This window comes from Electrona antarctica, assembly GCF_951216825.1.
Source record: "Electrona antarctica genome assembly, chromosome: 12".
In the NCBI taxonomy this organism is placed as follows: domain Eukaryota; kingdom Metazoa; phylum Chordata; class Actinopteri; order Myctophiformes; family Myctophidae; genus Electrona; species Electrona antarctica.
In genome coordinates this window covers 44,558,597-44,573,013 of record NC_136793.1, presented here as the reverse complement: position 1 = coordinate 44,573,013, position 14,417 = coordinate 44,558,597, and the positions used below count along the sequence as shown (strand labels likewise).

The 14,417-nt window shown below is 40.7% G+C and overlaps 1 protein-coding gene across 2 annotated transcripts in view; it reads right to left on the bottom strand.

Annotated features, from left to right (window-relative positions):
- Positions 1-14,417, bottom strand: part of pebp4 (phosphatidylethanolamine binding protein 4) — a 62,874-nt gene that overhangs the window by 29,178 nt on the left and 19,279 nt on the right. For both annotated transcript variants that reach the window (XM_079516592.1, XM_079516593.1), the window contains exon 4: positions 4,895-4,993. In XM_079516592.1, coding sequence (XP_079372718.1) covers positions 4,895-4,993 — 99 coding nt within the window. The remainder of the gene's footprint in view (positions 1-4,894; positions 4,994-14,417) is intronic.

The window sequence follows — 14,417 nt, the reverse complement described above, 5'->3', positions numbered from 1 at the left end:
CTGTATCACTATGAATGTTAAGCAGATAAGTATGTGTACTCTCTCCTGATTGGCTGAAAATGTTCAACCCACCTGAAAATGAATTTTCTATGTATTAAAGAGCTGGAGAGACAGGGAGACCCATGTACCTCAACATACACTCTGTAGCAATGATTACTATCAGATAGTGCTTTAAACTTTTAACAAAAAAATCACTTACATTTAATGTGTTATGAAGCATTCCAAAGAATAGATTGTTAAGAAAGTACCTTAAAAAAAAGTTAGGCACATCGAAGGCAACAGCCTTTATTATATTTGTTTGGTGTCAATATTTCATGCAATAAAATTATATGAATCCGCCTCATGTTTTTCCTGTACCTGTAGTATTAATACTGTAGCTGAAATTCATGTATGCTCAATTGATGGTAAAGATATATTTGAAAAATAAGATTGTATATTTGTGAGTTAATCACATTCATGAACTTAATGTCTCCCTCTCACAAAGAAATGTCATAACTCACACTTTTCCTACACACAATTACAGTGCAACTCTTTTTGCGTTAAAGACTGATAATATTCATGTTACAGTTGGGTGCCACCGATATTGTCCCTTATTATTTTACCCATTTAGGCCTGACCTCAATTTTTTTTTAAATCCTTCTAAATCCTCCAGTTTTCTGAAATAAATATTTTCACGATTTTTCAAAAATAGCAGACCTACAAGCTCGTAGCGCACCACTCGGTGGCGCGCTATGAGCTTGTAGATCTGCTATTTTTCAATAGCTAAATTATAACAATGTTTAAAACACCAAAAGGGGTTCCCGCCCAAAATGGGTTAACTGTCCTTTTGCGCAGATCACGCAAACCTCAGCAAAAAGAAAAGGACAATATCGATGGCCTCCAACTGTAAGTAGTGTGTGAAACCTTTAACAGGGACACACATTAAACAGACTATCAAATATATTAAACGTGTCCAACAATATGGTATATAAAATGCACATCCGTTTCTTGAGCTTAAGATTCAGCGGCATAAGCCTTTACTCACCCCCAGAGGGAGATTTAGGTGCCACCAGCAGCAACAGGTATGAGACTAACAAGGTAAATAAGAATAAAAACTAAATAATTAGACAAAATAGAATACTGAGTTGCTATATTGATCACCATTACATCTATTGCCAGTGAATATGAATGCAATTATGTGCAATCTAACGATGCATATGGTGGATATAGGCAGGGTCTATTCACAGTCTATAAAAACTGAGCATATGAATAAATATATCTACAAATGACGACAGCACATATATGAATTAAAATACTGTATGTTCTTTCTATCAAAAATGAAAGGATATCTGTACAATCTGTCAACAGAGAATAGGATAATTAATGAATTGATGGTCAGACCAACAGTATCTGGATCAGCAGACTATCAGTGAATATACTACAGTATCTCAAGAGTTACTTGTTCTTTCACGTTATTCATAACTTTAACAGCTACCCAGGATTGTCATAGTTAAAGCTAATCTCAGAAAATGAGAATTAACTCTGGAATAAGTATTAATAACAAAAAGTAAGGGCCTGCACTTTATTTATATACACTTACTCTATTGAGATACTAATGATTTGCTTGTTACAGTAATTATCACTGTCAGACCACACCAGAACATCTGCATTGATTTAGACTCAACAGGGAGGGGGGAGGGAGGGAGACACTCACAATCTGGACTGCAACTTTGAGAGCGATACAACAATCTGTTGGTTATTTTGGTAATTGTCTATAATTGATGCAAAACACAGAGAGTTGCAGAAATTCTAAATGACGGTTTCTGTCATTGTCTGGGAATGGGGGTGAAAATGGGCAAACGCCCTAAAGATACACAGATCCCACATTGACAGTTTTTTATAGAAATCGGACCGCTTGTTGTATAAGATGATGCAATTGACCATAATACAATTATATAACAACATAATAAACACGTCAACCGGTGTTTTCTGCACAGAGCAGTGATGTACTGCCACCGATACAAAAAAAACAACTAAACAAAATAAAAATAATTCTTGACAGATCTGGCTTCCTAAAACAAAGAAAATGAATGAAATTGCCATGCATACTGTACGGAAATCATTACACCTATTTCAAAGTACTGGAAACAAGATGCAAATAGGCAGCATAACTGTAGCAGAAATTCCATGAAAAAGCAATGAAGCATAATATCATACAGTACATACCACGATGTGTTCTAACTTCTAAGCTTGTAGATCATCTATTTTCGCTAGTTTTGTATGAATGACACTGTCACACGACATAGTAGGGCATGATGGAAAAAAACATAAAAAGTTAAAATATGGAGATATGGTATCTGCCAAACAACAACAATATGAGCCATGCATATAACCTATAATCTACTTTTTAGGGGAAAATACAGTAACCTGACGAGTCGTTAGTGACGATGTACAATCCATTGTATCTGTATTTTTAATCCCAGCACAGAGAAATTCTGAAGCACTGAAGTAGATTTTAAGCGTGTATACAATATCATACAACAATGAACAGACTACACATGCGTTCTGTTAAAGAGTGCAGAGATGCAAGATGATGCAGCTCAAAGCAAGGTGAGCTGGTGTCAAACAAGAGCTGGGAGCCAGCGTGTGTCCTTGTTCTGCTACCATGCCCTCTCTAAAGCCGGATTTATACTTGGCTGCACACCGGCGTCACGCACTGAAAATAACAGATCTACAAGCTCACACTGCGTCCCAGTGTGGCGCATTGTGAGCTTGTAGAGCCGCTGTTTTTGGTGCGCGACACGGCACACAACAAACTATATCAACCCCTTAATGAGATCTCTGTTGAGGGTTCAGTGTAAATCTATTGTAGAATGCAGCCTTTGCTCTGTGCGCAATGGAAGGAACTGCTTTTACCTTCAAAACTGTGGCTACGGATAAAAAATACACACTAATTATGTCAACATCTACAATCCAAAGCAATCCGTAGTGCCCTTGGATTAATGAATGTGTATGACTGTTAAGATCCTATGGTATGTCTAGTGAGAATATAAATGCTGATCCAGTTGACATTAATATCTTGACCTTTAGCTTTCTATAAAAGAAAGAAAATACTTACAATACCAAACAATCTGTAATTTCAACACATTGTAGAAAATGTACTCCAATATTTTTCATACAGCTTAGAGTTTGTTTTTTGGATAAAGCTTTATCCAAAAAACAAAAAGCTGTAAGAATAATTACCGGTAAGGCCATTTTCTCAAACTATTATTTTAAACTTTTCTTACTCAAGTCATGTTTGCTCAAAGACAAAGAAAACCAATGCTAAAAGAAATCTAAACAGTCCAGAACACATACATTTTCACATTGTCCTGTTGCTGTTAAAATCCCAAATGTATTGCGACACATTCACATGGACACCTGAAAAAAGCCTAAAGGAGGTTATGTGATGCCACCCAGCCCATTCTTGGGCAATTAAACACCTCCCACTAAGGGTTGGCATCACTCAAAAGGCTCATTAACCCCCTGACCAACCACCGGCCACAATCAGAAAAGCATCCTGTCAGATTGGCCAATCGCTACACTGGCAATGCAGGTCAACGCCCACACAAGTTACAGGAAATTGAATTGCTGGAGAGGATGTGGCCTGTCTGAGCACTTGAAAGACATTTGTTTATTAACAGCTGGTCAAGTGGCCAGCCAGATGATATGAGTTTACACTAAAAGGGGAGGGAGGGAGAGGGGTGAAGAAGAAGCAATGTGATTTCTAATGTCATTTTAGAAAATGAAATTTTTTCTACAGTATGTAAATTACGTTTCTCCAAGTATCACTAGTACATTATGTGAGCGATACAGTGCAACTGTTCACACATTTATGAAAAGCAAACAGGAATGTTATTCTCTTAAGCACTCTTACATCTGAATCAGTTGAGGAAAACTACATTTACCCACTGTGGGTTCGACCAAAATAAATATCCTAGATACAGCACATTTGAATCTCTGAATCAATTCAGCATTTTGTAAGTGTTAAGATTATGCCTTATACTGTGGAATGAAAAGGGAAGCAGGAATACGTTGCAGCAGCGTCTTTTGTATGGTTGTTTTTCCGACCACTAGTCCTAATCTACTGGGTTGATCTCTGGGTTCCAGGGGGATTAGAGGATGTCTGCAAACCTCCAAATATTTGAGGCAATCAACAACTTAACACGCATTTGGCGTTAGAATGCAAGAAAGTGAAAACACACAAAACGAACGGATGAAAAGGAGCAAAATATGAAGATGAAATAAGGGGAATCGGATCGGTGCCCATTTCGGGGGTGTAAAATATGGAGAAGTGTGGATCATTGGGGGAGCTGGTCTGCCTGGGGGAACAGATGAAGGGAGAGCGCTCTGCCAAGATCTCTCCACTGGAGGGGGAGCTGAGGGACCGGGAACTCTATGGGAGAAACGAGTCTGCGCCTTGCCTGCCGCTCTACTCAATCACAGTCTCACACTCTTGCATTGACACGTCCCAGGCTCTCATCGGCAGAGGGAAATTGTTGCTGACAGGGCCTTGCAAACTTTCACAGCCATTTAGAACGATTTACTCCCACACTTTTGTCACAGGCATTTATTACACGATATACATGAGATGAAAAATTAACATTTTTGAAATTGGCATCTTTTTTTTTTCTCCACTAAGTTAGACTTAAAAACCATTCATAATTTTCCAGCTTTTGCAATAGTCCCCATGTGCAGATGTAAACAGCAGCCGATGCAGCCGAGAGGTTATGAAAATGCACAATTTTCTGAAAAATCATGACAGCACTTAAACTACCAAAACTATTATAGGAGTTCTAATCCAGTAAAACATGACATCCATGTCTCATCTCCACAGGCAGCGAGAGTGAATTGACAGTAGTAATAAAGATCTTACCTGTATATCCACCACCAACCAGTGCCTCCAGTGAGCACGAGTAGGACTGGCACGACTGGGAGCATCAGGATCCACCATCATCAAAACGTATTTCTTTTTCTGAAAACAGTAAACATACCATTGATTATACACGGTTAAACTTAAAGTATAATGTTTTTCAAAACCTTTTTCCTTTTTCAGGTATTTTGACTGGCCCAGAGTATGACAATGACTATATGCTACTGTACTGTGTAATTAACCCACTAAGCTGCTGTTGTCTCCGTCCAAAACAGTGACTTTTCAGGATTCAAAATAATATATCTACAAGCTCAAAACGCGCCCCTTCCCGTCACGTCTCGAGCTTGTGGATCTGCTACTTTTGATGCGTTTGTGTGAAGCTGTTAATTTAGAAGTTAATTAACGAGAAAAAAATAACGTAGAATATGGAGATAAGAGGTTTCTGCCCAACAACAGCAATATATAGCAACCACCAAAATGACACAGAGGCGTTCCCAGCTTGAAAGGTCTAAATGGGTTCAACAAGTACCACTACCCAGACAATGTCATATCCTGTAGAACTACACTGGGAGCTGTATGCTGTTTGTGCAACACAGTGTGTCAGACCAGTTATCTGGGACAACAGTTAGTTTGAGTACTGTACCTACTCTCATTCCTTCCCTCCATGTGAACCATTGTAAGTAATTTGGGTGTGAAGTATTATATTTCCATTTATATTCATTTTCTAATACGTAACATTTCTCATTGTATGCGCTTATTTACACGTACGTAAATCCAGTTTGTACACTACCAGTGGGTGGGTTTGCCATTTATTGGATTGCTGGAATCTTGACACACATTCTAAAGCCCAAAGTCAATGTTAATGTTATTTTGTTATTAAAAACAAAAACTGTAATCTGTATGAAACAAGACACGCATTAAAACGACACAGAATTGTGGTACAAAGGCATTGACACAAACAAGGCTATGATATTCCATGGTTGTTGGAGTAAGCATACAACTGCAGCCCACTCGCACTAATAACCATGCTACAGCACTCCCTCTGATATATAATTCCTCAAATATAACATTATTACTGTGACAAGAATATAATGACAATGTTTTGGATCTGATATCATGTTAAGTTCTTGTGAATACCATCATCCTGCCATTTCAACAGCATCATTATACCCTTCAATCTGTTGATAAAGAAAGCGAGAGAAGAAGCATCTTAACTAAACACTTGATCACAGTTATTGGACGGTAACTTGGCGGCTTAATTGCAGGAAATATTCCATTCTGTCTGCTCCTAAAAGTTAGAGAATTATGAGAGCAGATTGAATTATTGCGAGAGCACATTTGCCATTCCTGGTTCTCTGCCCAAAATCTGCCAGACCATATGATGAGCTTTTTTTTCCTTCCTTTTTTCTTTTTTGTCTCTACAAACAGATATATGAATTGAGGCTATTTCAATCCACAAATGCTGCAGGCTGTATATGTAATTTCAACTTAAACAAGCACATGGTCATATTTGGCCTAAACATACTATGCATGTGTGGAAAACACATGCAGCATTTCTCATGTGACTCCAATGTCTGCCAAACAACACTATTTGTGTCTCAGAAAGAAACACATTAGTATCACATAAACCTTGCTCAAAATTCTGTTTGCTGCATCCTATCAAGAGACTCTTAAAAGACCTCAAAAAGACCTCTAAGCCGATATACTTGAAAGAGATAAAGCGGTAGACATGTATTTTTTCCCGAGAAGGATTCTTGGCCTACCTGACAAGCAGTAACAAGCGTAAACAACTAAGCCTAATAATAGGATAATACTGTAGTCTCAGTGATAGTGCCTCCAAGTAATATCTAGACACACGAACAACAATAGAGCCTCCTCCACAGCCTGTCAAAAGTGACTCTATATCAGTGACCCCCCTGGGCAGCTTACCAACCATGACCTGTTGCCTTCTCCAGAGTTGTAATCCTCATTTGTACACGATTGCTACTGGGCAAAGACAGTGTGATAATGTAGTTACACTAATATTTAAGTCAGGGCCCCAATACATTCAGAAATAGCACGACTTGCTTGCATGTGTGCGCTCGCACACACGCACGCACGCGCGTAATTTAAGGATTCTAAATTAGAAATAACTTCAAGTCATATTTAATGTCTAAATCTATAGCAGTTTATTAGATAATTCACAAAATCTACCATGGATGATTATTCACTCACTGTATAAAGTAAGGATTAGGATTTATATCTCAAATAGCGTAACATTAATAGCCACTTTCAACCTAGTGTCCCTCATGTCATTATAGATTAAAAAAACTTGTAGATTTGCTATTTTTGTTATTTTTGAAAGATGTTTGAAAGTATAAAATAGGGCTTAAGTGGTTGAAACATTTGGCTTTATTTTCAACTGCAGAAATAAGCAAAATATAGACTACTTATAGTGGGCATCAAATTTCAATGTTTTATGCATATATTTAGAGTACCTGTAAGAATCTGGCTAGTCCAGCTGGCACGGACAGCAAAAAAAATACAAGAGGCTCCCTCCATGCTTGCACTTCACACATTGTGGCATGTACCCTTCTCTCTCTTACAGGGACATTTTTTTCCCTCCATCTGTCAAAATCCACATTAATTACACACAGATATGCAAGAGAGACTCCAGGGAAAAACAGATGCATATTCTGCCATCTGAAATAATTTATCACTGACTGTACAAACTAAATGTATATCAAAACAATTTTTAAATAAGTATACGTTTTGGTAAACCTAAAGCTGGGTGGTAGGTGTCTATCTAGTCTATCAAGATAGACCAAGTCTATCTTGGTCTTCACATTAAGCAGTGACCCCTTAATGCTATTGTAATTGTAAATATAAGCAAAACATTTGAGCCTGGATGGTGTTTTAAAAATGTTTTTTGTCTAAGAAAGGTTAGCATCATCATTTAGCCCATGCAGACATCACATCATTGGAAAATAACATCCTCGCGCTCTCTGATCCACCGGCTCAGAGCAGACCAGAATCATTGTGTTAGGACTTAGGACTTAGGACTTAGGACATAGAGTGGTCAAATCTGGTTCTGTTCTCCGGTGTTTCTATAATGTATTGGGTCCCTATCACCTCTTAAAAAGCTGTCAGAGTAAAACAGCAATCGTGGCAGGTGTCAGCCACGGGCCTCAATGCTGCGATCGTCCATTACACAGCATGGGATATGGAGGCCTTGAGTGCAGGTCGGAGGCGGGGAGATTGAGCCTGCGTTCTCCTGGGATTAACCTCCCACTACCTGCTGTGATCACAGCAAAACGGCCCGCTGGGACCATGCCTCAGACGCCAGGCGGCTAGAATTAGCCCCGCAGCCAGCTGGGAGGTTCTGCCATCATTGCTGGTAAGTTACTTTTACTTGAATGGGGACGGTCGGGTCGTAGGTTCTGTCTACAATATTGCCTTCTTTCTGACAGGTAGATTGGTTCTTATCTTCTTCATCAGGTAGGTAGGCGCGCGCACAGCCGCACACACACACACACACACACACACACACACACACACACACACACACACACACACACACACACACACACACACACACACACACACACACACACACACACACACACACACACACACACACACACACACACACACACACACACACACACACACACACACACACAGTATGATGGTAGGGTATGATAATATGAAATTTACTTTCATATTGTCAATCTGTTGGCCGTAAGCTTCAGTGACAGTGAGACGAAGTGAGATTTGTGCTCCCTTGCCGGCCCGACAGAGCGGCAGAATTTGCAACACAGAGGACGGGGAAGAACAAAGGCAGAGGAAGACCAGTGTCTCCCAGGATGTAAACTACTGGCTTACCTTTGAGTGAACTCTGCTGGGGCTGAGAATCTGAGAGACGTCTAATCGCTGCTCTCGTAGAGCTGCCTCGGCTATTGAGCCCCGCTCAGCTCAGTGATGACACCGCGGAGGGTGAGAATGAGATAGCAAGAGAGAGAAAGTGAGAGAGAGGGAGACTGAGAGAGAGGGGGGAGGAGAAGCCCCTCTGCGAGTTTACAAGTTCACATTTTATCCCTGACCCGATACCAAACTGTGTCGTCCATACAGTTGCCTATTAATATACCCATTGCTTTATCCTCTCCTGTTCTTCATCTCCTACAGCTCCGGCTTGCAGAAACCCACAACGTTTCATTAAACGGTCAACTGCGCTCACTGCCCGACCCGGGGCAACGCAGCGCATCAATATCAAATCCCTCTTTAAGTAGCAAAAACACTTGAACTCGTTTGGTAATTAACAGGTATCTGTGTTGTGATTAAGAGACGGCCATGGCTTAACAACCATCGACTGTGGCTTAGAGCAAGGTTAGGAGATCGATTCGTAAAATACAGAAAAATATCCCCCTCTTAAACAGTACGGGAGAGGTAAAAATTTCATCATCAATCATGAAGCATTCTAACTGCCATTAGAGAATATGTGTAAAAAATGATATATGCCGTCTAGTTTGGTATTCATATCATAGACCATATAGATGTATTTTTGGCCCTATGGTAGATAATGCAATAGAGTCCCATCACAGTGAGGTGACATGAGCGAGAGTGCGGTCGCGTAAGGTAAAAACGTGGTGGGTTTTAACAGTGGCACTCGTTCCATAAGGGTCGGAGGATGAGGTTCATCCTGGTGGAGGCAGGTCATAGGTCAACCAGGCAGCCGTAATTGAATCCTGTCCAAGAAAGCAGTGGGGGCAGTGAGCAGACCCACAGATGAGATAGAGATAGGATGGGAGACAGTGGTCCCATTGGAAGGCCACAGCCGTGTGCTGCTTTTGGGTGGCATTCACCTCCTAGGGGTCATCAGCCTTGGAGGTGAAGAGGTCTTCCTCGTCATTAATAACAGAACCCCCCTGACACCTTCCCGGCCTCTCTCGTGCTCAGGAGATCCCTAACCTCGTTCTTCCCCCATCACAACCTGCGTTTACCGTTTACAACCCTCCTTAAGAGTCAGTACCGTAATCTGCCATGAAAGAATTGGGCGAAAAGAATCCCTCTTTTAAGGTTCATGTGAAAACAATATATATTTTTTTTATATCACACAAGTGTGAAGTGAGGGGCGCTCTTATCATCATACATCATCATGACGTAAAATAGACACTATGGGCTATATCTTGCGCCACCCCTTAACCCTTATCCCTAACTAATTTGCCATTTTTTACTATTTAAAAAAACCTTTTAAAATAGTTCAAATAGCCGATCTACAAGCTCACAATGTCTCGATGTAGATCGGCTGGTTGAACTACCGTATTTTAAAAGGTTTTTCAAAATAGTAAAAAATGGCAAATACGTTTAGGGATAAGGGTGGCGCAAGATGGAGCCCTATGCCTATTTGCTCAGACACTATGAAGTAAAATTCTCCATTCATTGTGAATGGGAATCTAATGTTTGTTTAAGGTGTGGACGGTAACTAAAAGCTGGATGTAAGAGGGGCCTCAAAAAATCAAGAAAGCAAAGGAACAGGTAGAAGAGAAAGGTCAACTGAGGCAACAAGCATTGGAGAAGCCTTACGGCTTAGTGACCCAATGTCTTTGCGGCTTCAAAGTTATATATGGCTTCAAAACTTATATATGGTAGTTAACACTTAGGCCGCTAGCATTTATTGAAAAATTAGGATCTAATTCACGCCAGCATTTTTTAAATTTGAGCTCTTATTTTGAAAAGCCGCCATTTCCGGTCCATGAGCAGTAGTCATAACCTAGGAAGCTACACGGAGCGGACAGGCCTTGTTTACCATCTGAAGCCAGACCGGAGCTCTGGAGAGCTCTACATCGTCCGATCTGTGCCGTCAAAGAAACGCTGTTTTGACCAAAATGCCATCTGGGACAAGGAATAGGAAATAAAGGCGATTGAAAGAAATGGATAGAATGGATTCTTATGGCGACGACGATCTACGATGGGTGATCCAGTGCTGTGCTAACAACACAGCTAGCTAACCGGCTAACGTGAGTAGCATTTTGGCTCAAGCAATCGAACGCGCTATAAAAGCTCAATTGCCGAAGGCCGTCGGCAATGGCGTTAAGCGTCGTCAGCAGAGCCGGACTTACCGTTGGGCTAGGGTGGGCTGAAGCCCGGGGGCCCCCGACTAGGGGGGCCCAAAAAAAAATATATATATATTTTCTTTTTTCTTTTTTTCTTTTTTAATTATAAAATTGTAAAGTGAAATCCAATTCAAGTGAAATGTGTGTATTGTTATTGTATTTAGTTGTATTATGGTTAAACCATTGAGAGCTTCTGCCTGCCTGCCTCTCTTTTTAGGGGCCTGGGTACCCCAAAATGAAAACAAAATAGCCCCAAAAAAATTCGGGAGCCGCGCGCCCCAAGGGGGGCCCTCAAATTTGCTCCAGCCCGGGGGCCCTCAGCAAGGTAAATCCGGCTCCGAGCGTCAGTATCAAAATTAGGCTTCAATTGACTTTAATCGTCGGCAATGGCGCGCTAAGTGTTAAGTGGATGTTTTGCAACAAACAAATGTATACTGGAGAGTGGAGACAACCCTTCATATTTTCCCTCAGAAAACACTAAGCAAAACATCTGCAAGTCCACGTATTTACATTGCCTGCAGGTACTGTACCAACACGTGCATGCATTTATGGAGATGTTTATGGGGCTATATACTGTATATCGCTGTATACAATCTATCAGGGACTAGTAAATATCTCAGTCAAACCTGATGCATTTTAAGGGGTTTTATTTTGAAAGCGAATTGCCCCACAAAGTGCAGCAACTACATTTTTGGATACATTGACTTATTTATTAGTCTCAAAGCTCAAATCAGCCGTCGCAATTTTGTGGGATCATCAATTACCTCAGGAACAGGATATAATAGTCACTTATATACAGATATAACAATGCATTTTTGGCGTTTTATTGTGTTAGTAACAGTTGTATAATCACAATATTACTGGATAGGTTGTTTTACCATCATGTCAGTGATGTTTACAGAACACTATATATATACATTTTTATCCCACGATTGTGCAACCCATTTTTTCCACCCAGTGTCAATTATCTAATGTAATTCAGGACGCTACACTGCCTCTGCTAACCTGGGGAGGGCAGCGGACTGACCTCATGCTTCCTTCTATGCATGAGGAGTCCAAGCTGCTTCTTTTCACTTGACAGGGGGAGTTTCTCCGGTTGGACGTAGCGCGTGGAAGGAACACGTTATTCCAACCAGTTCCTTTCCCCTCCATCAGGCGCCCCGGCTGGCCAGGGGGAGGTAGTTTAGAAACAAGGATTACTGCATGTTTTTTGTGAGGCTACTTACCCTAGGGGACACGGGGAAAACATACAAACTCCACACAGAGGGGCCCCTTCGCCAACCCCGCCTCGGGTATGGGCACTGATGACGCGGAGGAGAGAGCACGTCACCAGCGCCCACAGCGTCCCCAGCGGGAATCAAACCCAGGACCTTCTAGCTATGAGGCGACAGCACTACCGACTGTGCCACTGTGACTGCATCACTGTCACACCAATAAATGGTAAAGCACACCCTTTCATGTAATATTACTTAAGTAGTGGAAGGAATTCTTAGGATTCAGTAACAATAAAAAAATACAATTAATGCCTCTGAGTGAAAGGAATATACATTTCTATGAAAAATACACTGTGACAATTATGTACATACTATATGAACTCTATAGCTCTTTTTTACACTGCCTTCAAAATTACTGGAAAAAATAACCCCAGGTAATTATAAATTCAACATAAAGATATGATTGATGATTGCATCAAAATTAATATAAAAGGCACAGAGTATTTCTAAGAGTATTTCTGCCCACTACCTTCAAACCTGCCTATTTTTAACTCAGCCTGCCACCCACACAGGAGTGAAGTGTGGAGTGGCTTATAAATCCGCACTTGGAAGAAGCACAAGGCCAAAGGGACACCACATGCGGACTAAACAGCATGTGCCGCGCCTGAACACAACACACAGCCGCTGGAGCCTCACTCAGCAGCCAAACACAGGAGCACTACGAGGAGGCAGCAGTTCAAGATGAATCACACTGGCATATGAAACATTGGTTTACATAGTTACATAATCAAGCTGCAATGTTACCGTACTTCTTGCATTTATCGAAATGTTCAAATGTTTTGTTATGGGGGGTTAGAGGAAAATGGGCAGTACACTTTTCTATCTTGAATTTTCTTTATTGTAGCAAAGTAGTATATTATAGACAGTGGGACAGGTGTGGGGGAGAGTGTATAGGCCATCTGGGATACATGTGGCTCCAGATAAAGGCGTTTACTTACTACTACACACAATCACAGGCACATGGTGCTCAGATTTTAATACATGATACTGTATATGGCAGCACTGCACTACTGTATGGCTTGAAGCATTATATGCCACAGGAGGATACACAATCGATTATAAACTATTCCACATTATACCAACTAATGCTTTTATCTGGCAAACTGCACAAAGAGTGTTTTACTACAGCATTTAAAAAAATGAACTAGCTGCTCTCTGGTAAATTCTGAGAATGTTCAAATGCAATCTGTCCTCAACTGAGAATGTGAACCTTTTCATATTCCCAGTGCAGTTTGGAACTATGCTACGAAGCCAGACTAGAGTGAGATGGTTCACAGTCTGATTGAAGCTTGAGGGGGGTGATGGAATTAGTAGCAGCCTGGGGGACCATTTCTGCATTTCTCTCAACATGGAAGACTCCCTTTCACCGCACCATGCTTGCAAACACAGCCGTGCTCATGGTAAGCTTATTAGTCACCCTGGATGCCATCTTGCTAACTGAGGCTTTCAACACTTTCTAGTGGTGGCTTTACACACATACACCTACTCATTGCTATGAAAGCATTTCTGCAAATGCACATGCTCATACAGAGAAACTACTATTAACAGGTACTCTGGAGTCGCAGGGAGTCAGGCACTGGCATTTCAGCATCCCAGACATGAAGCCAGCCCATGTTAAATGAGGCAAAAGGGATATGGTTTTGACATGTGGTTCAGTGGCAGAACGAACACAACACAAGCACAAGACTAATATCCATAATTACTATGTCTAACGTGTCAAACATGGAAAGTTAGAGGGCTGCCATTTTACCACCAATTGCAGCTGGTGTAAGAAAGGCTGAATATTAAGCATACATAAACTTGGAAAACAATGCATTTCTATTTCAATTGATATTGTTCACTCTATTTCACAGTAAAGTAAGCAGTGCATGTGCTATTGAATTTAAACAGGAGTAAGCTCCAAAAGATCTGTTTTGGGAGAGCAATCGAATATTTAACCCCTAGACAGAAATGTTCTATATATAAACATTCCATATTTTGGAAATTGGATTTTCATTTTGACTCCAGGTGGTTACATGGTTCCCATGGAAACCACTTATCATCAGTGATAACAGGAGGTCGAGGAGGTCAGTTTGTCTCTCATACAAATCTACCAAATCTATTTAAACACTGTGTACCACAACTTGATTCATTCAAACAGTCCGTAGTGATCGACACTAC